The sequence below is a fragment of the Ascidia mentula genome, chromosome 5, assembly GCF_947561715.1.
Source record: "Ascidia mentula chromosome 5, kaAscMent1.1, whole genome shotgun sequence".
Classification (NCBI taxonomy): Eukaryota; Metazoa; Chordata; class Ascidiacea; order Phlebobranchia; family Ascidiidae; genus Ascidia; species Ascidia mentula.
In genome coordinates, this window is record NC_138570.1 from 9,773,312 (window position 1) to 9,798,894 (window position 25,583).

The following is a 25,583-nucleotide window of genomic DNA, read 5'->3' on the forward strand; positions in this document are numbered from 1 at the left end:
TCGTCGGCTTGCGCAAAAGCCTAAACTGCGTGGGTGCCTGCACCCTTTGCAGGCCCTGCTCAGTCATTATTCACGCATGGATGGCAACGATAACTGCGCTCTAAGCAGAAATATACGCCTGCGCTAAAGCCGAATATGTCCATCCGGTGTCTATACCGGCGTTTTCTCGGCGCAGCGAAGCGCAAAATAACACGCTTGCTTAGTCAAACACCTCAGCCTTACTGTTTGCGCTACAAGCCTCACATTGTGCTTAGGCATCGCAGCTCAACGCCTGTCCAATACCAACAGAGGAAAGCTGTAAAAACATCTGTCTCCTGAGGCTGCCTTTAAAGACAACTTTCTAAAGGCATGATCTCTACTAACGAACTTAGAGCTGAGCCGAGTAAAACCTTTCACGGCATAGTGTATGCAGTGGCAACAGGGAGCTAAAGGTTCGTGTTTGCGATTCAGCCTTAAATATTTCATGCGCAAGAAGCGCTCTACCCATGATTATAATCCAATAAGCATTCGAGCGAAGGCTGGCCCTGCGGGCGGATTGAGCGTTAGGCTAAGGGCGGATGACGACGGAAGATTACCCCCGAGGCAATTTGCATGCGCAGCAGAAATTTTTGCGGCTTCGCCGAACGAAGCCCAAGTAATGCCGACGAACAATGGGCGCTTGTCCGAGGTGGCGGCGAGCCCAAACCGAGCGCCTTAATATCTCTATACAAGTTTTAAAAGTATGAGAGGTGAACTAAGAAAATCGTGAAAGGGAAGATTTTGAAGTTGAAAATGCGATTGATGGTGACTAAAAATGCGTCGAAATGTATTTTTTGTAGTCAGCAGAACAAAAACACCAAACGAATTGCCCAAATTACCAAGGAATTAAGTTATGCCTTGCAGTAATACAATATTTTGAATTTAGGTGAAGTCGCAAATTTCTGGTCAAATACGACGGGCAAGTTAGACAAAACTTACTTTCACAAACGGCCAGCGCTCCGATCCACAGCCCTTCGATGCCACAAGTGGTGAGACTTACGGCGCTCAGCTGAAATCCTTCGTTACAACGAAGACTGCACCGCGAGTTGTAGTTCGAACCGTCGCTGCAGATGATTTGGGCGTCCGGCACAGGCTCCAATGGAGGGCATGTTATCTCTGACAAACAAACCCAAGCATAGAGAAATACTCAGAATGTGCATGACTACGTTAAGGGTGGATGCCCCGAAGCATGTTACAACATATTTATGTTTGGCAAGTTAAACTATATCAGCACAAGAGAGAAAAGTAAACATAATATCTTGCTAAGCCACCACCATATATACACATTGTGATTTTATAAAATTACTCTTCCGCTTAAGCCAGCAGTTTTCCACAGATTCAAAGTTATGACGAGTTGTCCCACAAATATACTTACACTAAGTATATACATTTATTAAGATGCTCCGTTGTACACAAAAATGTATAGGTCAACTGCCTTGGGCTATAGCGGTTGCACTCGCATTAGGACATTCAATATCGTTGTTATGCTAAAGAAAAAACTTACGGTTACAAACGGGCGGAGGTTGGGTCCAAAGTCCAGGGGTTTGTGTTCCACGACAGACCGATGAATCCGCACCAACCAGTTCGAATCCCTCGTCGCAAGTGAATTCACACACACTATTGTGATACACACTGTCCGTACACGTCATACGCACGTGACTACTCAGGCGGTGGTCGTTACACAATATTCCTGCGACAAGTAAGTGAAATTAAAAATAGGCTTGATTGCCTTTTATGGAGAGGCGAAGAGGTAAAGTGTTAAATGACGATTAACTCATACTTGATCTAAAGAGATGAAAGTCATCGGTCAGCTACATGACTGACAAGGACTTGGTGTCATATAATTCTTATGTAAAAGTAATTTCAACAGCAAAATAGAATTTGGTAAAATACCGTAACAGCAAACTATTTTGAAAAAAAAAATGATTTGTTAGTTTGACCTAAAGGTCACATATAAAAGTTGATGAGCACCGCAGATACACAAGGCCAAGCACAAACCAATATGTCGTGTAAACGTTCCCAGCACACAAATTGAACACACACTAATGAGAACAAAAACAAATAACAGACATCAAAATGCTGGTTAAAAGCAAGACGACACTTCAAAAACCGATCGATCCGTAGAAAACAAACAACAATGGCAATCAGATTGTGATGGATAGCAGTGTGTACCTGGTATAACGCCTTCCAAATGCATTGATGCTAAATCCAGGAATGAAGGTTTACGCACAAATATATTGGTTTGCAATTTTCTTGGAACTACGGTCGTTAAAAAAATCTAGCTTGGTGTTACAAAAACACACATAGCTTTTGAGAAAACGCGGTTTGTTGTGACAAGATTGTCGTAAGTGCATCGCCAATTTACAAATCTGTATAACTTAGCACTTGCGAAACAGGGGGTCGGCAGGTAATAGCTACAACTATGACTTGGTTTTACGCAGCTTGCATAGACTGGACATATAGTGTCGATCCTATAGGTTTCATCACATACAATAATTAGATTTGCGCGTATTTATGTCATATGGTAAAAACTTACTTTGGCACACGGGGAAATCCCCTTCCGGCGAGTAGCTCCACGACCCAACACCGCCGCAAGTGGCGGCTGAAGCACCAAACCTCTGGTAACCGGACGCGCAGATAAACGTGCACCGGGATCCGTATTCGTATGAAGATGAACATGAAACTTCCCCGTGTTCAAGTTGGCTCAGCGCCGGACATGTGATAACTGAACATTTGAGTTATTATTCAATGGTTTCGTCCATTCTGAATGGTGCAAACGTAATTTGTGGGTTCAAAACCACAGGAAACGCATTACGTTTTCATGTTTCACGCAGTGTTGTAATCGGGTCAAACGTTTTACACCCGAACCCAAAAATGAATTAAAACTACATTAGACCCGAAAGTGAAATACGACAAAAATATTGGCGAGTGTAAATTAAATTGTTTCAAACATTTTATGCAATAAGTCCTTAATAGACAAATCACTTCGCGCATCCGATCAAACAAAGTGAAATTAGTGGCAGAGTGTGAATTCGCAACCGAATCCCGCCCGACTGTATTTTACAAACTCAAGCCCGAACCCGACTTATAACTCCTTGCCACAGTAATTAACTGTAAGTTTGGGGTAATTATAGCCAAGTCGTACGTGTGCAAGTTGGGAAAGGCTTTCCCCATTTTCCGGACTTGAGGCATTTGCTCTTGAGAGAACCACTCATCTCGTATCCTTCATCACACGTGAACCGGCAAACTGATGAGAAGTCGTTGTCGCTGCTACAGACAACATCTCCGTTTTCAGGAGCACTCGCCTCCGGGCAGGTGATAACTGATAACAATAAAATAAACGCGTCCGACGCCTTCTTAGAAACAATCGTCGGCGCTTTATCGACCAATCTGGTAAATAAACGAAAAGAGCAGCGAAATGTCAAGGTAATTTTGTGTGTATTCGAGCAAGGAATCGGTTTGAGGTGGTTTGGATGATTTGGCCAACAAGCCATGTCGCATAGGCAGAAAACGTTACTCAACTTATTATTGTGCTAAAGTTTTTTTTACAAAAGTACATTCGTTTCTTAACTTATACATCCACTGTAAAATGGATTGGAAAGATCTATATAGCTATAGGCAGACCAACAGCAGTATTACAGCTTTGGTATTTTTGGGTAGTTTTGCTGACAGCTAAAACATCCCTTAGTTGTGTAAAAAGCAAAATCTTACATTTATGTCAAGACAATCTGCATGTACGCGCAGCGTTATTGTAACAAGCAACAACTCACGTTCACAGCCAGCGTCGTTTGCGGACCATTGAGCGTTGTCCTGACACCTGGTTGCCACTGTTCCAAATGGCCGGAAACCGGTGGAACACCTCAACTTGCAGTAGCTCCCGATGCGATTTTCTTGCGTGCATCTATAACTGCCATCTGGTGGTGGTTCCAAACGCTGACAAACAGCCGCTAAAGGCAGAAAAGAGCTGAATACATAGGAAGCGAATCAATATTCAGATTTAGCGGGTGATTGGCAGCATTTGTCATGCGCCCAACCTATACATAGGATATCCTGGGTTCAAACCCCGGTGTGGTCAAAAAATAATTACGTACGATTCAGATTGTGCGTGGAGCGACAGAAGTTTTGTTTTCTGTTGTTTATTTATTGACTAGGGGTATCATAGTTTACTTGAACAATAAATAATAAAATGACACTACGACTATGTGTTGGCTGGTCATGTTAAAGCTCAGGGCCAACACAGGCGTCAAAATACAGTAAGAATCACTCACGAATGCAGACGGGTTCTGGATAATCCCATACTCCGCCCTCGAGACAATTTCTGGTAACGGAATCACCACCTTCTTGGAGTTTGTAGAGTGGTGCGTTGCAAGCAAATTGGCAAGTCGTTCCTTCCGTGGCAAGTGCGTTGCTACACGTCATTGATCCGAATTCCGGTACAACAAGCATTCGACAAACAGCTAAAAAACAGTGCTCTTTAGTGTAGAAAAAACACAGTATCTCTGAAGGAATTTAAACTGCATTGCGATTGGAGTTTTGGAAAAAAACTGTAGCTGGTTTGCAGATGTACTTCGTGTAATTTGACCATACAAAGCAACCACATCGTTGAATAAAGTGATCCAGGCGTGTGTTTAGTTGGGTCGTTAGAAAGCAATAATTACGCCGACAACGTGCAATAAGGCATTTAACAAACGTCTATACAGCTCTTAAAATCAATTACATTTTTTGAAAACCAATTTATTGCTAGTCGACAATAATCATTCACCACTCGATTCGTGTTTTGGACGATTTGCGGCAACAGTTGGGGCAAATTACAAAGCGATGATACAACACGTAGTCCTGTACGTGCTTGGAAGGCTCTTTGTGGGATCAACTCACCAATGCTTTTGCACACGTCTTTCAAGAGGCTGTCTTTGATATCAGTAATATCGTCAAAGTTCTCCACCGAGAACACGTGGTCGTTTTTCGGTTCTGAAGCCATGTCCTCCAGCTCAGAACTGTGCAAAAAATATCACGTAATATATTACAGCAATTGGCTCTTCGTGGATAACATGGCAACGCCTGCTTAATTGTTTTCAGAACAGATTGACGTTGTGCTGCCAGACATGTGTCCACAACCTCTTAATCATCTCATGTTATGTGGTTTGGGCTGCCGGGAGCCAAGCTCTTCCACACAGCTGTCGCGTGGCTTTAAAGCTGTCAAGTCGCTCAAACTTGCTGTGTGACTACTGCCGTGAGCAAGACGTAATGCCACCAACAACGTTGCGCTACTTTGTTTTGAAACAACTTCCCAATACACGTATATGTAGATGCATAAATGTTCGCCAGTTAGTGTACCCTTATTTATGATCATAGTTAAATGGAATTTGTAGGTTTTTACATGAGTACAGCACTGGAAATTGTTTTATCACAACTATTCGATTGTAAAAAGTAAGTTTAAATTTGTCATAATGCGAAAACCTGTTCGCCACATGCTCAAATCTGTTGGTATAAGCGTAAAAATTTATTATGAATCCTGGGCTTCGGCTATTGCAAAGCTGTCAGATATAAAAATGCGGCAAACAGCACTACTGTTGGAGATGTATTGGTATGCAAAAAATGCCTGCAAAGCTATATAGCTATACGTATAGAGAAATACTTCCGCGGTGGAATAAGTTACATGTTTCCTTGTGGCCACAACGTTTAATTATAGCAACCCACCGCAGGGCGCCTGCAACACCGATGGAAAACACAGTGACATTTTCCGCCCTCAGACGAGCCGCAGGATCAGTGACGTCATCAAGTATCGATTCACCGTCGGTGATAATGATGGCGGTCTTGGCCACGTCTGTAAGAAAACAATGCTTTCACTTATTGCTCATAGTAATCGGATATTGCTACCTCGCCAGCGCTGAAGCTCTGTGGCTTTGGCGCGCTGTTGTGCACACAAGTGTTAAAAAAGCCCGAAATCGGTTGTTATTATACTTACGACAGGCGCCTACATAATCTTGCAAACCCAGTAAAGTTGCGGTTGTAAGCCTATCAGGTCAATCACGGATTTAAAGCGTTCAACCAAATTTAAAAGAAGCCTGGTGCGTTTTAGGAATGTTGATTGCTTTGGTTTGGCAAAAAAGCACATTTTTGACCGTTTCAAAACCGAGTTGAACGAAACAAAACGTTTGCTGGGTGGATTTTTTTCAGTAAATTTGAGAGCCCTCCCAGTGGGAAAAGTTCCACAAGTCAGCCCAACACGAGTTTAGGAATTTAGCAAACACACAAACTTAAGTGCCAAGTGTCCCACAATTTGCAACGCACTGTACACACTTGTCTGTAGACTATACACAAGTAGAGTACCGAGGGAAAACGTAATTCGATTTTGGTTGATTTAAACCTGACATGTTGTCACTCCCGCCCATGTAGATGCTATTATCTGTCAAATACGTACAATGCGTTATTCACACAGGGAAAAGCAAACAGAAGGTCGTCAGGCGTAAAGCGATTTTAGTTGTGCCCATTGTCGCACAATTTAGACGCAAAATTTACCAACTGAAAACAGGACGATGTTATAAGCCACCTTGGACGTTGTGTTACGACTATGTGACATACTTGCTTGCCGTAGTAATCGAATACTATGAGTAGACAATACACATATGCTCATTTCATGGCGCTCATGGCGCTAAATGCTCATATCTTTTTGCAAGAATGTTAGTATGGAACCGAATGACCTGGCCATTACCATTAACGGAGTTTATGGCGCTCATGGCGCTAAATGCTCATATCTTTTTGCAAGAATGTTAGTATGGAACCGAATGACCTGGCCATTACCATTAACGGAGTTTAAGCGGTGTGAACAATCAATCTCCAAAACCCGCGATCGTTTCAATACCTCGAAATCCGGGGAAAATTTGCAAAAAAATCCACAGTTCACGCACGATTAGTTGAAATAATGAATCAACAGATTCACTCCAACACCTTTTCTGGTTCCACTGTCGGCCGTGAAGAGTTCCTCCCGGATATAGTCGAGCGCTCTTCCCGTCGCAGTGTTTCCTCCTTTGTATTCGATGTTGCGAATCGCCTCGGTAAGCTCGTCCTTGGTTACGTGATCGTTGAGGTTAAACTCCGTCCTAGAAGCACAGAAAAATTCCTGAAAGCGTGAATCTAGAGCCCACGCGAACGTTATTCCAAGGTTCGCTGAAGGACTTTACTCGAAAGCAGACGTTGGATTACGGGTATTAGGGTGAGTGGATAAATTGGGGGTTGGCCGAAATAGGTTGAAATTGGTTCAAAATTTCATAATATAGAGAGAAGCGTCACCGATGAGCATTAAATCGGTTTCCGTTGTTCACGAATTGAATTTTAGTTCAGTTTCGTCTTAGCTGCGTTTGCGACGCGGTTTTCCTGGAATGTGTGAGAGTAGCATACCATCCACTCATGACTTGCGCTCCAGCATTCATACCTCAGGCGTACCCATTGACCACGCGTGCGCAATGCACTTGTATATACCGCAACACACGGCCCTCTGTGTAGACTGTAGTACAAAACTTAGCGGCATGCCAAGCTACCTTATCTACAGATCATGCGGCCAGTGCTGTGCGCACAGAGTCGCAATCGCATTCAAGCCCACCGGCGCTTTGAACAAACGCTGTTACGCCGCGTTGCCTTTAAGCCAAACTTGCCGGACAGGGGGCGTTTCGCTATTTAGGCGCGCACGCATTCTTGAATGGAAGGAAACCAGTTGTGACGTCACTAACGACGGCGATGTTTATCCCTAAGGATCGCTGACGTCACCGCGGTGTCGCTTTTATTCTTGTGGGCGCGTTTAACGGAAGACTTTTCCGACGCCAACCAACGTCAAGACTGGTGCATGCGCCACTCCTTATTTGGACAGGCTGACCTGGGGTCGTCGGAATACTGGGCAATTCCGACCATCACTCCCTCGAAACCGATTGTAAAGGAATCCACCAAGCTGACGAGGAAGTCCTGCATTTTCTTGAAATTCGTCGGCCCCACGCTCCACGATCCGTCAGTTAGAATGACGAGGTCTGTCTTTTGGGCTTTCTTGCATCTCTCGATAATTCCACCATTCGCTAGACACAGACATTGGATTGGGTAAAGCGTTAAAATCGGCATAATCAAAATCACGCTTTGTGGAATTTGTGGTACTGTAGTTATTTTCGGTAACTGTCGAATGAATCAGATGTGCGGCTTGCATTTTTTTGTTTTCACCTAGCATATTTCTAGAACGGTTAATGTCGCTCGGCCAGAAACATTTTTTACTACAACAAACTGTATGTGACCATATTTTTACCTCCCATTGCATCAACTCCTTCTACTGTTCCCGCTCTGGAGCTTCCACCGCCAAACCCAGCGGCTCCCTGTGCGCTTCTGGATGTCCCTGTTGACGAACCGGAAACTGCACCACCAGAAGATGAAGAGGATGATGATGATGAGCCGTCGATCCTGGTTGTTATGATTTTAATGATTTCTCCTGTGGAGGAGCCAGAACTGGAGCTGTGGCTTCCAATTTGAGTGGTAATAGTCTGTCTTCCAGATGTCCCTCCTCCACGAGAAGATGAGCTTCCAGCTCCCATAGCTCCACCGTGACTGGAGTTGCTGCTGCTGGAACTTCCTCCGGTGTGAGTGGTGACGATCCTTCTCACGCCGTTAGCATTATCTCCAAGTGATGAAGATGTAGACCCGCCCTGTCCAAAGGTGCTGCTGGAACTTCCTCCGGTGTGGGTGGTAACGATCCTTCTCACGCCGTTAGCATTATCTCTAAGCGTTGAAGATGTAGACCCGCCCTGTCCAAAGGTGCTGCTGGAACTTCCTCCGGTGTGTGTGGTGACGATCCTTCTCATGGCGGTTAAATCATCTCCCCCATGGAGTGATGAAGAACCTCCGCCTGTTGTATGTGTTACCACAATCCTGTGTGATGTCATGTTCCCTGTGGATAAAGTCGAATCGAAATATCACATTACGTTTCTAGAAACGTAGTTTGTTCTGATATAAATAGTAAAACATCACTGGATTCACTGGTAACAGTTGCAAGCTGCTCTACAACAGGTCTACTTTTAAATCTATACCCAGTGTTTCTTGTTTTGAATGCTGTGTGTTGTTTTTGTAGACCAGTGGTTCTCAACATTTTTTGTTACGTTTTTGTAAATATTGTTCTTATATCAGTAAGGTCATTCAATTGATAAACTTTTTAGACTCTCAATCAAAAACTTGCAGTTCCTTTTTGAGCATTTTTAAAAGTCCCCTCTTACATATATAATCAAATTCTAACGTTTTAAAGGTAATGCTAACGTTTTGAGATAAAAATTAGCACTCCAAGCATCATTAAGAAAACACCACAGTTTCAGCAATCACTGGATGTAAATTTACACCACAAGGTGAAATTCAACTAAGATGAGCACCTGTGGCTCTGGCAATTTCGTCCGAACGGGACAAGGTAGACCCTCCATTTCGATGCGAGGTGCTTGAAGATCCTGCAGCGTTGGAATGGACGAGATCAGCGGGTGCGTCTATTTCATCATGGGTTTTCCTTCCCGAACTTTCAAGGAGAACGTGTTTAACCACATCGATGTGATCGACTACAACGAAAGTGTAAATCGGTAATCAATCAATCATTTCCAACTAACTTAATAATGTAAAACTGCCATCCCTATTAACAAAATCGATAGGGTTGAAATTCATCGCAAGATATCTGTTTCTATAATATTTGTGTTGGATAGCCGCATGCCCTTATTAACGTGGAATTACTCTACATACTAATATTAAAATATGCATTTTATATGTAGCCGGACATCAAAAATGTATGCAGTTAAACGTAAATAGAGAAAACGAATGCTTTCAAAAACGTATCCCTTTGTATCGGTCTCAAGATCATGGTGCGCATTTTAATTGCGTATGTACCTAATACCTATTTCAAAGACCGAATAAGCTAAACATGAAGGCGCGGCTAAGTCGATCTTTCGGCCGTACAATAATTTCCTGTTGGGGAACGGAAACACGACCACAGCGGACGCGGCAGTGGAAGGTGTGCAACGACCCACAACACCGCTACTTAAAAAAGATGCGTGGAGCCGCCTTCGTACTGCTGCATTCCCCCGGGGTCCATTTATGTGTCACCTGTGCCAGACGCCGAATTTTGCTGGGCGAGGCTGCCTCGACTAAAATTAGCAACACAAAGAGCTTCTGTAATTTTTCGAGTGTGTTGGCACATGTCAAAGAGATACGACCCGTGGCATGTACGCTGGCGGTCGGTAGCGCACTGATACGGCTGAAAACTCACAAAGGGCCTCTTTATGTGCGGCTGATGTGCAGCGAACCGTAACCGCCTTTCCCACGTGCACGAGTCAGGCGGGTTATTATGTTACCACCACATTCTCGGGATGCTTTTGAAGTGGCGACATAATCTACCAGCCGCCAATAAGCGAATTTTAAATAGCCTAAATCGCTGCAGTCGAATCCGTCGTAATGGAATATGCTAACGCGATTTGCTAACAAAAAAGAATGCTTTTGCGGGTTTTCGGCGTCGTTCGGCTGGTGCCCAATGACCCGATTCGCACACCGACAAATATTGGAGGCGACAAAATGATTGATGAGTCTGGCTCATTTGTGTGGCAAGGCAAAAGGTTTAAGCTCGCGGGTTCAATCTTGGATTTCACTAATAGGTCGGCAAGCCAATGCAGAACTCTCCGCGGTTTCCTGAACATTCCGAGTTACTTAATCATGCAAGCAATACATAGCTCAGAATCAAACCTAAAGTGATTGTAACTCCAACTCCAACAAGACAATGGCTGTTCCAACGAGACAAACGACACTATTGGCGTTCTACTTGACCCAACTTAGAGTGTATCCTCATATTCCTCGCAGTTTTTGTTTCGTTACAATGACGTAACCATTTAAAGTCACTGGTGACCATGGGAAAGGTTTAAGTGGGAGGTATAATTTGCTTCGACAATTGAAGGAGGAAAACAACGGAAATGAACCCAAACAGACCGGGTTCATTTGGTCGGCCACGCGAAACCAAATACGCTGCTCACCTAGAGGGGTGGTGGCTGTGGCAAGAAGCAGACCGCTTGAACGGCGACCATTCACCGAGTTGACGGTTACGGTGTATGTTGCGCCGGGTGACAGTTCTGTGAACGTCACGTAGCTTGTGGTCGGTCGCAGAGTTGCAGATTGCGAATAATCCCCGCCCACCTGGTTGATGCTTATGCGCGTTCCGGTGATTCCCCTGTAAAAAATTGTCACTTAGGAGAGTTGAGAGTTTATGCAAAAATGCCAAATGCTTCACGAAAAATCTTTTTGAAATCTGGTTTGGTCAAGTGATCATTTCGCGCAAAATAAAAATCGCTTTTAATCTGATCCGCCTATCGCAAGTCCTTTCTTTTTCACATGGTTCATTTGACATAAATGACGAGCTGCATCAGCAAAAGCAATAGCTACTCGACCGTGTATGCTTAAGCTATCCCGACACCCAGCATGCCAACGCATTGTGGCCTGTGCTTTCTCATACGCTATTATCCATTAACGGCCTCAACCATCTATCTCACGAGTCACAGGTGAACGGGTGAATAATACATCTGCCAAACTGGTATGTGGGGCATATATTTTGCTTTGCTCGGATAACCATGAGATATTTTTCAGTGAGTGTTTGCAGTATGTGATTGATTATGTGTGTCGGGTTTTCTCGGCGCAATTTCAGAGGTCTAACATGTATTATGCAGTAATTCACGAATTTTAAAAACCTAATCACACTATGGATGTTGCAAAATACCTTTTGGGGGGAGTCCACCGCGCCCGAAAGCCCGTGCTCTTGATGGTATCCAATGCGAGTCTACGTGGACGAGGAACTGGAAAACATGCAAACTGTGATCAATTTTGTGCATATTTAACAGTGCAATTAACAAGATTTTTCGTCATAAAACATTTTTACTTACAAATTCACTTACAAGTGATCGAGCTTGAGGTGCAGAGTACATTGATGTTCTATTCATTAGTTTGTGTCACTTGCGTAATATGACCACGCATGTAACGGGTCACTTACACCGATAACATAAGCAACCTCAGATTGAAGTGGGGGAAAATTACCACAAAAGCGTATCGGGAAACGTACAAAGCCCACCAAATGATGGATGTCAAAGAGATTATTTTTAGAAGAGCGAACCCCAACGTTGTGGAGTTGATGTTTATGGTCACTGATCCGTCTGCAACGCTCAATTTACTGCGTGGCGCCACAACCACAATGGCCACAAGAAGTTCAGGTGACGAACAAGAACAAGTCAAGAATACGTTCCTGGTGCGATAGCAAATTCTGTATCACTAAATGCGAAGAAAAACTGAAACAGAATACGGAATACGCGAAAACGGATCTAAGTCCAACGCCCACAGCGGCAATGTTTTTCAAAACGTAATCCATTTGCAGTGACACGTTTGTCCTCTAGGGGTAACATTACGTCAAACCTTTGGCAGAAGGCTGTCGTTTTTAATTCAAAACCTTTACCTCTCGAAAGTTTGGACGACCGTGCAATAACATACGCGGGAGGATCATTGTCTCAACGCAAGGGAGGGGACAAGAAGATCATTCCTGTGCGCAAATAGGGCGCGAAAGGCGCTAAAAAGCACCGTTCACTTTTCATCAGCTCTTGCAAGAGCGTTGTGCGTTACTGTTTCAAGGCGCAAAGCCTTGGTTTCAGCAGACATGCCCGCCGTTGTCGGTCAACAAACATCTATTTAATCTGAAGCGCTGATCTATATTAGTTCGTGACACCTACGCTCACCTATGATAAGACAGGCGACTCTAATCTCCCAGCGGAGTCGGTAAAAGTTTGGTTACCTACACAGAGGAGGTATGTCGTCTTAGGTCATGCATGCGAATCCAACAATATGATATATAGCATTTGACAAAACCCTTGTGCAAACTTATTTCCTGCGAAAAACGACAATTTCAATAACAAATATCCTCGAGTTGCAATTTTCTTACTATTGCAAAAGCTTTATTAGTTTTTGCGGGCGAAATAATACCAAGCCGACAGGGTATCGATAAACAGCCGCAAACAAGTTGAGGCGACTCGAAAATATCACCGCGTAATCCACAGGGCAATATTAGTCGGTAGGTTACCGGAAAAAATCGCATTGGTGCTCAAGATTCACTGCTGAGGTATTACAGGGATGTTATATTGCATCCCTTGAGACAGCAATGCGTCAATCTGTCTCTCCGCTTAGACTGACATCAAAAGCCGTGTAGACAGATTCGATACGGCAAATCTCTATATTCGATAGATTATCTCACCACCCCTCATCGAGTTGGTCCAAATAGCATCGGTTTACCCTTTGCAAATTATTGGCGTCACGGAAGACCGGAACAGAAAAACCAGGAGTGGGAATTCGCTGAATCGAAAATTCATTGGCTTAAGGTCACAGGAAAAGGCGAGACGATCCATGTAAACGCATAACAACCGCAGGCGACGGTGTCTACTTGCAAATGGAGATACGACTTGTTTGACAAGTACGCCAACTTATAATGAATTACTTGTGACTGAAAGGTACAAATAATGTATCCGGATTATTTCTTCTGTGTATTTTGTTAATTACTCCTTAATCGGTTTGTGTTGCTGTTTGTAATTTCAATTTTTGTTGTTCAAAATGCTTGTAACTGCAGAAAATGATTAATAAAAACATAAATGCTTCATAATATTCAATGAGGTAAGTTAATGGTAATATGACAATCAACATGAAAATGCAACACAGAGAAAACATGTTACACTCTCTTAAAATCTTGTAACAACGGATGTCCCCCGACTCTAATCTCACGAATCCGGAATAAAAACCGAGATAACGTTGATCGCTTAGTTGCGTCCGCCTATTGGAATGGTGCAGAGATTTGTCGAACGGCTTTAAACGGTGGAATTTGCTGCATTATCTGTCGGGTATTGAGAAACGTACATAGGATGCTCGTTGGTAGTTTTCTCGTATGCGCCCGGATCGAAGCGGGTTTTAAAGGATTACTAAAGAACTTGGAACAATTGCAAGACACATATAGGTGTCTAACTTTCTTTCGCAACAACACCATAGCAATTAGATGCAAACTCGATTTCAGATAGTACAATGCATTTGTTGTATCATGTTACGTATCCTGATATGCGGTTGACCAACCCAACAAAAAAACATGGGCAGAAAACGCTTTAAAAAGTAAAGTTTTTGCGAATGTTGACTGTTACATAAAATAAATTTTGTTCCCTAAATCTAAGCGTTTTCGATGCTGTTGTACAGAGAATTTCTAAATTTGGATCTAATCATACTCAGTCAAGCATAAATACGGAGAAAACGAATTCCTTTGTAAGTTTTCGGCGGTCTGGTTCCTGTTTTGTAAATTCCACAACAATGCAAAAGCCTTACCGCCGCCTTAAAGTAATATTTTCGCCTGTTGCGGGCCGCGGTGTGTGGCGTGAAGGTTAAAGTGATGAGGCGAGATTTGCCACCCACGCACACAAGGTTCATTTATAAATACACAAAAGCGTCTGTGTATTTTGGTGGAGATTAAGTAGAGCTTTACTGGAGTTTATTACGTCACAGTATAATAGGTCAAGAAAAAAAGAATATTAAGCGCGCCTGATTTAGGCATAAGCGCGTGTACGTTTTTTGAATTGAAAACACGTTTCTTGGTGACAAGAGCCCAGTCAACTTGATTTCAACCTCAGTTCAAAATTACCTTTAAAATTAGGACCACGCATAAAAAAAAATAACCAGACGTGAATGTAAACAAGTGCTGACAAAAACGCAGCAAGGTGCCTGTCTCATTACGTAATGTCTGGGAAAATGCATGAATGCATGAATGCATACATGCCCACCAAATCATTGAAATACTTGGCGCCCACGGATATGAGTTATTCACAAAAAATAAATAAACGTTCGTACATGAAGCTGAACGAAGGAGCCTAAAGCCAAAAAGCATCTCTGAGCGCATTCCCAAAAGCTGCCGGTAAGAGGCACTTGTACTTAACAAAAGAGGGCTTCGATCAGATTTCTCGAGCGAAAGACGCAAGGGTGTGTAAACGTAGACCACGGGAACGACATCACAGCGCACTTAAGACCGCTGCGGTCGGTTATTTGCCTCTACATTGTGCGATACACGTTCTGCTATCCAATCAGCAAGTGTATTCCCACGCAACGCTTGAGCTGGTGGGAGGCTACGCAAATAAACACATCGGGTGGCTTTCTGGGTCAGGTTTGACGCGGAGCTTGTGCAGTGATTTGCAGAACTGTGCAGAAAATGTTATTTGCATTCTGACCAACAGTCTGCCTAGTCACATTTCAAGGGTATTCGTTTTTTAGGGAAATCAAATATCAATACACATTAACCGCACGTTTTATCGATTTGGTAAATGCACCAAGCGATTAGCTAAAATTGCGCCAACGCGGAATGCGAACTTTTCTAACCATATGTGACAAGATGCGCGATATGTTCAACCACAAGTCGGCGACACACCGAAATTGCAGAAATGATGCGGCCAGTTTTGTATGACCTACATGTATTTATATATATGTCCATTCAAAAAAACACAAGTGCAAACGGAAACTGTCTATCATTTTGCACAATAATGGTTTGACGCGAACTTACCTCTGGATTGAGGTCTATGTCGTGACGGATTCAAATCACCAGCATTCTCTGAAGGGTCGCAATGTGCAGAGCGAAGAACCAAGATCAACAGCACAAAACCGGCGTTCCACAGTGGTATGTGCATTGTTACGTCACAAACTACCTATGTAACTGTGACCAACCTGCCCAACGTATTGAACGAGTATCTGTTAAAGAATAAAAAAAATAATCCCAGATAGCACAACTAAAAATCAATGATGAAAAATTAGAGCGAAAGTTTGCAAGAACGTAGTACTGTTCTAAAAGACGTTATCCTATTATTCTACACATGTTTCTGTGGTGGCTGCAATTGCAATAATGCCTTGACTGACTGGAAGTTATGCAAACAGAGCCTCTAGCTATCCTTAGGCTTCTGAATTTCGTCCTCGTCGTGTTTGCTCAAGAAACTTCGGTCTAACAAATCATTTAAAAATGTGGCTATTCTACTTTCTAGCAACTATTGTTCATTGCGTTACTCTTATTATGCTCATCACGGTAAGTTTGCCTGACAATTTTTAAAACATGTTATAAAGTAATAAGGCACCGACATCCAACAATTAGACGAAAAAGTAGACCACGACAAGCTTGGAATAAAAAAAGGAGGCAGACGCACGCCTGAGAGCCCATGGACGTCACCCAAGTCGGTTTCCTAGAGGTAAGCTCGTGTCCCACTGATTCTGCCCGCCTTTTACCACGCTTGCAAGCTTCGAGTTTGTTTTGTGTACAAAACAAAGTAGTCGACAGTGGTTTTAACCTCGGCAGTGCGGTTTGGTAATCAATGCAAGCCGACAAAGAAACACAGGGCGGGACAAGTCACCATACAAATAACATAAAACCAAGGTTAAACCACACTGACACAAATTGGCTGTCGCGCCACAAAATCAACAGTACTTTGCCCGCTGTTCCTATCGCTTTCACAGCGTCTCATTCCTGCACTTGTGTACTTTGGCTAAGTTCGAAGACAACTATGTTCAGCAAAGCCAGACCCGAGCGATAGAGGTCTCTGTCCAAGAAAGGATTTCCTTGTTTGACGCTGAAACCAATCAAACCGATACACACCAATGACATATTTCAGTCCTGCCGCGGGCCACCGCAAAAGATTTCTTGCGTTTCCCATTTATTCCACAAGAAAGGTTTACTGACGTGAGTGAGGTTGAATTTGGGGGGCTTGTCTAAATGCAGTACGTTTGATTTATACGAAAACTAAAACTTTTGCAAACTAACGTATTTAAAGCAAAGAAAGCTTCACCACTGGTATCAAGGATTTAAATCAATTCCCCAAACATTCTCATAACGTCCAAAATTGTTATGAGTCATGCTTGGCTTTCTGGCGGTATAACTTTGAAATTATGTCTGGCCTGCATGTAGCATTGTGGTTGGTGAGTCAGGTTAGTCTGGTCTTCTCCCAAGCTGGCAAGGGGATACCTGAAACCTTTTGTGTGCTGACTGACACTGGCCAAAATTTTCCCATAGAAGCCCGATACACCCAAATGCCATGCGGTGATGCACGTTTGAAACTTAAAGTAAAACAGTTCTGAATGATTTTATCAAAATGTCCTTAAACCACCAAAGGTAAAACTTGCTAAACAACGTATGTTGCTTGGAAGCTGCTCCTGCTTTATTTCAAATTTCGACCTTAGACGCAAGTAGGTTTCCCATGACCATGCACGCTGTCTGACGACAAACTTCACGCTCTTTGATCTTGAATTCAAAGTGTAAAGCGGTTTTGCTGCAAATTTCACACGGGCCTCAACTAACAAACAAATTGCAGATCTACCACACTTTCATTATGAGCGACTATCATTTTGATAAAATTCGTGGCGCAAATAAGAAAAAATTCATTTTTTGCTCGGTTGAAAATCAATGCACATTACCAGGAAACCAGAAATTGGTTGCGTCTAAAAACAAAAACTTATCGCTTATTCAGTGAACCAAACTGACGTAAACCAGGTTCGCAGAAATGTTGCCACACCACTATCTTATTGCAGCGTTTTAACAATCAATTACTTTTTAGGGTAAAAGGAACAAGCATTTGTCTGCGGTAGAACTGCACAGAAGCCAAGATGCATTTAAACCGTCAATGCGGTTGTGTAAATCTACTTGGTAATTTATAACCATCAGGGTTTGCAGAAAATGCGAGAACGCACTTAAAGTTCACACGGAAGTCTCAATCATCCAATTCCAAAATGTTCCAATCTCTGGTTAAAGCTGAAAGTCATTGAAAGGTCGACGAATATGAGTAGGACGAGGACATGGGAACTGGGCGTCAAGCGGTCTTGCCAGTTTTCGAGGTAATATGTTAATCCCCGGCATGTGAGGCCATATCCGCATATCTACAAACAATGCAGGTATTATCAGTGTGGCTGTATTCGCCGCATTGCTTGGGCATGATAGGCGCCATCCTCCGACAGAGACATTGTTGCATAAGTTTTGCTGTTGGTCCCTTTTATATGGAAAACTTATCGAACAAAATTTGTCGAAAATGACAACCTTGGCGGTATTCTAGACGACTAATTACAACTGAGGTTAAATTGTTTTTTTTTGTGTTGGCTACAGTACATCTATGACAAAATCTATTTCCTTTGACAAAGCATGTTTTTTTTTCAAATTTGAGAAAAATTTAACTGGAAAAAAAAACGCGACCCAAATTTTAACTGTGTTCAGAAATGTATAAAATTGGTAAAACACAACGCGCACCCCAAATTGAACAAACAAACCGACATGAAACAAATGTAAGTTCAAAATGCATTAATCGAGGTGTATATGCAAACAATGCATTGAAGAAAGAACTTACATTCAACCCCATTTGGTGAACGTAAATCTGAACTGACAGCAGGACAGCTTAAAGAAGGTAAGTGTGAGAGGTTTTGCGTTAAATTGAAGCTGATGTCGGGAAAATATTCTGAGCCAACGGTTCTTTCCAGCATAACGTTATATTTCGTTATGAAACTGTTAAAAACAGTGGTGAAAGTAAGCCGTTAGTTAACTCACTTATTCACGAAATCTCACCTGGACACGAAAACGCATGGTTTTTTCGTGTAAATTCAAACATTCCGGCAAGAATTTCTTTTACTTTAACCACTGGTCTTTTGCGCGAAACCTTTTAACAAACTTTGGTTTAAACAACTACATGTTGCACGTCATGTATTACAAATACCAACAAAAGAATGAAAACCTTGTTATCAATGTAAAACCTGCTCCGTAGCGCCATCTTCCGAGATGTACTTGAAGTCTCGTAATGTGGTTTTCAGTTCTTGTTTCGTTTTACAGTTGTTGTTGCAAAAAAGTAAAATTATAATGTTTACCGTTACAACTTCCCCAATTAACTCTTCTGTTTGAAAATCAAAGTTTCTTATATCCAAAAAAATAACTAAACGCTATTTTTTATTGACAACATTGATAAAAACAACAATTTGACGCAGCAAAAATATAAACTAGCATCTGTTCTGCATATAAATGTGAATTGTCAGGAAATTACTGCACATGGCTATCATAATAAATCTAGCTGCTTTAACCGATATAAATGTCGTGAAAATCTCAAAAAACTTCACGCTCTTTGATCTTGAATTCAAAGTGTAAAACGGTTTTGCTGCAAATTTCACACGGGCCTCAACTAACAAACAAATTGCAGATCTACCACACTTTCATTATGAGCGACTATCATTTTGATAAAATTCGTGGCGCAAATAAGAAAAAATTCATTTTTTGCTCGGTTGAAAATCAATGCACATTACCAGGAAACCAGAAATTGGTTGCGTCTAAAAACAAAAACTTATCGCTTATTCAGTGAACCAAACTGACGTAAACCAGGTTCGCAGAAATGTTGCCACACCACTATCTTATTGCAGCGTTTTAACAATCAATTACTTTTTAGGGTAAAAGGAACAAGCATTTGTCTGCGGTAGAACTGCACAGAAGCCAAGATGCATTTAAACCGTCAATGCGGTTGTGTAAATCTACTTGGTAATTTATAACCATCAGGGTTTGCAGAAAATGCGAGAACGCACTTAAAGTTCACACGGAAGTCTCAATCATCCAATTCCAAAATATTCCAATCTCTGGTTAAAGCTGAAAGTCATCGAAAGGTCGACGAATATGAGTAGGACTAGGACATGGGGACTGGGCGTCAAGCGGTCTTGCCAGTTTTCGAGGTAATATGTTAATCCCCGGCATGTGAGGCCATATCCGCATATCTACAAACAATGCAGGTATTATCAGTGTGGCTGTAGTCGACGCATTGCTGGGGATAATAGGCGCCATCCTCCGACAGAGACATTGTTGCATAAGTTTTTCTGTTGGTCCCTTTTATATGGAAAATTTATCAAACAAAATTTGTCGAAAGTGAGTACCTTGGCGGTATTCTAGACGATTAATTACAACTGAGGTTAAATTGGTTTTTGTGTTGGCTACAGTGCATCTATGACAAAATCTATTTTATTGACAAAGCATGTTTTTTCCAAATTTGAGAAAAATTTAACTGTAAAAAAAACGTGACCCAAATTTTAACTGCTCAGAAATGTATAAAATTGGTAAAACACAACGCGCACCCCAAATTGAATAAACAAACCGACATGAAACAAATGTAAGTTCAAAATGCATTAATCGAGGTGTATATGCAAACAAAAACAATGAAAGAACTTACATTCAACCCTATTTGGTGAACGTAAATCTTAACTGACAGCAGGACAGCTTAAAGAAGGTAAGTGTGAGAGGTTTTGCGTTAAATTGAAGCGGATGTCGGGAAAATATTCCGAGCCAACGGTTCTTTCCAGCATAACGTTATATTTCGTTATAAAACTGTTAAAAACAGTGGTGAAAGTAAGCCGTTAGTTAACTCACTTATTCACGAAATCTCACCTGGACACGAAAACGCATGGTTTTTTCGTGTAAATTCAAACATTCCGTCAAGAATTTCTTTTACTTTAACCACTGGTCTTTTGCGCGAAACCTTTTAACAAACTTTGGTTTAAACAACTACATGTTGCACGTCATGTATTACAAATACCAACAAAAGAATGAAAACCTTGTTATCAATGTAAAACCTGCTCCGTAGCGCCATCTTCTGAGATGTACTTGAAGTCTCGTAACGTGGTTTTGAGTTTTTATTTCGTTTTACAGTTGTTGTTGTAAAATTATAATGTTTACCGTTACAACTTCCCCAATTAACTCTACTGTTTGAAAATCAAAGTTTCTTATATCGAAAAAATAACTAAACGCTATTTTTTATTGACAACATTGATAAAAACAACAATTTGACGCAGCAAAAATATAAACTAGCATCTGTTCTGCATATAAATGTGAATTGTCAGGAAATTACTACACATGGCTATCATAATAAATGCAGCTGCTTTAACCGACAAAAATGTCGTGAAAATCTCAAAAAATAACGCATGTTCTATATAAATTTGAGAGGTTTTCAAGCTTTGATTAACTTAATTTTTGAATACTACACGATCTTGTCGCACAAAAACACTTTACAGAAAGTATATTACCTACGCACACAGGAACCACAAACAAAATGGTGGTTGGTATCGAGAAATTGTTGGCTTCAGGTATTTGAATATTATAAAAAGTGGTGTTAATGCAGTTTAAAAAACGGGCTATGGAAATGTTATCGTTAATGCACACCCAATTAGATCACAAATAACAAGCGCAAATTGCTCGAATGTATATCAGTTATATGTCACGCTTCTATATAATGGTCACCACATGAAAGAAGAACGTGTTAGGTTACAGAACGGAAGAACACAATGACTTGTTCTGAGCGCGTCGTTTCTTAACAACTGGCAGCTTGCACTTGGCTTCTAACACCAAGTGTAACTCACTTTTAGTGCTCGCAGTACAAATTAAAGCCAAGTTCTGATATGCACTGGAAAGAAAATATACCCGAAATTCTAAAGGATTGGCCCTCGCTTTTTAGAAATTGTGTTAATCTCGTCAACGTATAATATTTTAAACCATTTCATAGATTAGTAGAAAATGCAGCAATGGTCTTCGTCATGCTGCTTAACATAATCATTTGGCTACGTCTTCGTTAAAAACAAATACTTTTGCATATAAGAAGGAGCAACATAGTATGCAAATTGAAGTACGTTAAACGCAACCGAAAGCAGTTTAGTAAATACAGAATACCATGTTTAGCGGGTGCACGGTTCCACGCCTTGAGATATATCGGCGAATCCATCCATGTGGAAAAAGAGCGAGCGGAGACGGAAGCTGATTGGCCCAAATCTCCGCGGTTGAGTTAGACATCGGGGGCGGCGGATTTTTCGGTTTGAACGTCTTTTTCACTGCCATACAGTCAATCCTTCTTTTTCCCAATCGAAAACACCATGATACCGAAGTGGTCTGCTAGCGTGCGAACCTATAAAGCAACCAATACCACTCCGAACATGTCAACATACAACAAAAGAGGTTGGAGCACTCAAAGCTTTTCGTTTTGCTTGCATATATACGTAATTTAAGCCAAGGGATTAAGTTCACTGAACACTTATCATGGTGTTTGAGGATACATGCGTGAAATAATTAAAATCACATTGTAATCAGATTGGGCAATAAAAACAGGACCTTTTTTCCTTGGCAATTAAATGGACATCCATTCAAATAAGTCAATTACAAATGAGGACGATAAAGGAATATTTGACATATATCGCCCCGTGACAGCGATTCAACAACAGAGTGCAATCCGTAAAAAGTAATGCGCTATGACATACTTGAACATTTCAGCTAGTCACAAACAAACAGACAAACGTTAACAGGGGGTTGGAAGCGATGAATTTTTAAATATATGAAACATTAAAGTTACAATGTTGGAAAACACGACAAGAAGAAGGCTTGTGTAAACGAAATTTCGAAAGCGGCGGAATAGCAATGGTCGTATTTTTAAATATGCGGAAGACATTCACAGGCACCCGGACTGGCTTGAGTAATATGACAACGGCACAAGCAACAAGGAAATGACCTATGTGTGTTGATGCATCGTTTGTTTTGTTTACCGAAACTGTCAAAAGCATATATATGACCTCCGGCTCCGACATACAGGCAAATTTAAGGAACCGCCATTTAGTTTGTTGGCAATACCAATTGTTCTAACTATAACATTTGTAAATGGTTCAAAAACCCCATTGTTTGGCAAATAATTGGGATCCAAAAGAGTGAACCAAAAAGTCAGCAACATATTGAATGTCCGGGCACCTAGCCACACACAGATTTTCACGCAAACAGTAGAATGGCCGAGTAAGTTACTTACCACAGTGATTCCATAGTGGACATGAGCCACGATAAGGAACGTTGTGACACTGACCAGGAGGTAGTAGTCGGTTGTGGGATCGTTGAAGTAAACTGTGGCGGACAAACCGACGGCGAGTACGAAAATAAATTTGTTGATCACTTGACACCTTGTTCCTGACATCTGCGAAACCACTAGGCGACACTGTGAAATAGGATTGTATGAATTGTATGTTTTTTATCTGATTTACAGCAAAACGAAGTAAATTAGGAAAAATACTTTAGCAGGAACAATAGTTGAGGTATTCTTCCTGAAATCATCCTTTTCCAATGGCACATGGTATGCGTGACACAGGTGGAAACTACACAATTGTCTTTTTTGTTTCAGAACTGATGATGCAGACTTAACGAAACATGTATTCGAAAAATAAACTGCCGCAACCTTGTATATTGTTGTTTACTTGAGCAGTGCTTACTAGTAAAAAACTTATTCACATGAAACATTGGAGGTAAAAAATAGTCTTAGAGAGTAACTGTAATCTTACCAGAATGTTTGAAAACACAACTGAGATGAGGAGCAAAGCTAGTCGTGGGTAGGAATTACGAACATCACACGGTGAAACAACAATCCAGCCATGAACCAAAACAAATGACAGGATAGGTGAAATCAGAGGGACGAAGCCTTCATAAAATGATGATTGCACACATGTGCCTTCTCGGTGTGCACTACAAACGCATTATTAACGACTTGGCATACCTAAAATGCATATGAGATACTTACATGTATACGTTGTACAGAGATACAGGGGTGGACACCAGAAATGCACTTGCTAAAAACATATAAATTAGTGGGTAATGGGCATATGTTAAATGCAAAGCTGCATCTTACTATAGGTTATTGCTTGGAATATGGTTGTGTAGCTGATGCCGAATGGGGGCACCTTCCAAATTTCGACAGACCATATTGCTGTGATAACATATATTACAAACAACGCCTGCAGAAAACAAACAATACATTGTTGCTGTTGAATGTAGTATCAATTAAACTGTTTGTTTCATTGATGGGTTAATGTGTTAGCAAAACCACCATTGACAAAATTTTGAAAAATAAAAAATTTTAAAATTAAAATTTTAAAAATTGCTGCAATATTTCTTTGTTTTATTAGTTAGTAAAGTACCGAAAAATATCCTAATGTGAATAATTTATATCAGAAGCAGATGGTAAATCAGGTCAGGCACAATCGCAAACAACACCATACTTACAACTTGGCTGAGATCATAGCCCCAAGGTAAGTACAGTACACCAGTATTATACTTTTCCCAATGCGAAAGCATGAATGCTATCAATGTGGTGTACAAAATGTTTGTGTACACAGTGGCTGTAACAAAATTTGAAAATAAATGAATAACCACTCATTTTCCACTTCAAGTTTTTTAAGTTTCTTACTTTCAACAGTGCTTCCAAAAATAGAGTATACATTTATAGTGAAGAAAGCAACACACCAAGAATCTAAACCATGATCAAACAGTTCACCAAGAGGGGAAGAGGTTCCTGTTCTTCTGGCTTGTTTCCCATCAATCCCATCTAAAGTTGGAATAACTGTTATGGATTTCCTATATTGTCTAAAGTATTTATAAACAAAATCATATAGCATGTTAAAGAGCTTTTAATTTGCATTTTCATTTATAAAAAAAGCGGAAAAGAAATAAAAAAATAATTAAAATGTTTTAAAAAACTGTTATGTAAAGACTTACCAAGAGTATGAGAGAAGAACTGAGCAAAGGCACAAAACCACCAAACCCAAGTGGGTATTGAGTTAGTAATTGCAGCATTCATAACGGGGTCATACACTGACAGTATGATAAATTGTATCACTAGCAGCATAAATCCACTAAATGTCAGCAAATTCGGTGCCACCCATCTTGGACATAACTGATTAAATTATAAGATTTACTTTTCATTCATTGACAAAAAACACTACGCAGGAAACATACTTTCACAAACTGGTTCCAAAATGGGTGCATTACGTACTTCGATAATGGTGATGTGTCCAAACATCGATACTGAAATAAAACGGAGATTATTTAGAATATTTTAAAACAGCAAGGGAACTGGAACATACAAGGCAAATTTTATGCGATGTTACCACTCTTGCAATACTACAGGACACAAATTTTGCATTAACATAGGCCTACTAACCTTGTAAGAATCAAATCCCTTTAATTGCTGCTCTGATATATACATGATTACGTTTAGAAACACAGCACAAATTATTACACCTAATTTTAAACAAACTTCTGAACATGTGTAGAATATACAGTTAAATGCTTCTTTATATACAATACAGCATCTGTCGAACTGTCTAATCTAAAGCGAAAACATGAAATTCAATTTGCCATAAAATAATATTTAATTTTACATTTTTATAACCGATAACAATTGGTTCCCCTGCATAGAACACTGTCACAAACCGAATGCATAACCTTACAAGTAAACCACTTGAACGTTGAACACCACAGTCCACACCCGCGCGCGGCGCCGGTACAAAATCAATGGACCTTGCATTATTTTAACCTGCTCTTTTTCATGGAGATCAGTGCTCGTTTTCAACAGAGTAACAGAAGGCAAAACTTTCTGCAACTTTAAAGCAAATAAACTTTCGAATTTTCAAACTGAAGTTTCAAACATATTATATAATTATTTTAATTTTTACAG

General features: G+C 41.0%; 2 protein-coding genes across 6 annotated transcripts in view; both read right to left on the reverse strand.

The window, feature by feature from the left end:
- The window catches only part of LOC145903558 (complement receptor type 1-like), a 63,416-nt gene extending 47,613 nt beyond the window's left edge, over window positions 1-15,803 (reverse strand). For 3 of the 4 annotated variants that reach the window (XM_082991651.1, XM_082991649.1, XM_082991648.1), the window contains exons 1-16: window positions 15,623-15,803; window positions 11,780-11,855; window positions 11,043-11,236; window positions 9,411-9,587; window positions 8,303-8,938; window positions 7,889-8,081; window positions 6,967-7,118; window positions 5,716-5,842; window positions 4,894-5,012; window positions 4,287-4,475; window positions 3,789-3,965; window positions 3,164-3,340; window positions 2,555-2,743; window positions 2,191-2,220; window positions 1,523-1,708; window positions 958-1,134 (exon numbers count right to left, since the gene is read on the reverse strand). In XM_082991651.1, coding sequence (XP_082847777.1) covers window positions 958-1,134; window positions 1,523-1,708; window positions 2,191-2,220; window positions 2,555-2,743; window positions 3,164-3,340; window positions 3,789-3,965; window positions 4,287-4,475; window positions 4,894-5,012; window positions 5,716-5,842; window positions 6,967-7,118; window positions 7,889-8,081; window positions 8,303-8,938; window positions 9,411-9,587; window positions 11,043-11,236; window positions 11,780-11,855; window positions 15,623-15,746 — 2,923 coding nt within the window. In that variant the 5' untranslated portion in view covers window positions 15,747-15,803. The remainder of the gene's footprint in view (window positions 1-957; window positions 1,135-1,522; window positions 1,709-2,190; window positions 2,221-2,554; window positions 2,744-3,163; window positions 3,341-3,788; window positions 3,966-4,286; window positions 4,476-4,893; window positions 5,013-5,715; window positions 5,843-6,966; window positions 7,119-7,888; window positions 8,082-8,302; window positions 8,939-9,410; window positions 9,588-11,042; window positions 11,237-11,779; window positions 11,856-15,622) is intronic. The other variant, XM_082991650.1, reaches the window with a different exon arrangement.
- Window positions 15,804-20,846: 5,043 nt separating this feature from the next.
- Window positions 20,847-25,161, reverse strand: LOC145904085 (ethanolaminephosphotransferase 1-like). 2 transcript variants are annotated; one of them, XM_082992320.1, is made up of 10 exons: window positions 25,068-25,161; window positions 24,863-24,931; window positions 24,623-24,800; window positions 24,315-24,452; window positions 24,131-24,246; window positions 23,757-23,862; window positions 23,649-23,697; window positions 23,413-23,593; window positions 22,890-23,072; window positions 20,847-22,004 (listed from the first exon to the last, which is right to left on the reverse strand). In XM_082992320.1, exons 1-10 carry the CDS (start codon window positions 25,110-25,112, stop codon window positions 21,942-21,944), a joined length of 1,128 nt encoding a protein of 375 aa, XP_082848446.1. In that variant the 5' UTR covers window positions 25,113-25,161; the 3' UTR covers window positions 20,847-21,941. The 2 variants fall into 2 exon arrangements, with proteins under 2 accessions (XP_082848446.1, XP_082848445.1); XM_082992319.1 differs by having other exon boundaries at window positions 20,847-23,072.
- Between the last annotated feature and the right edge of the window lie 422 nt (window positions 25,162-25,583).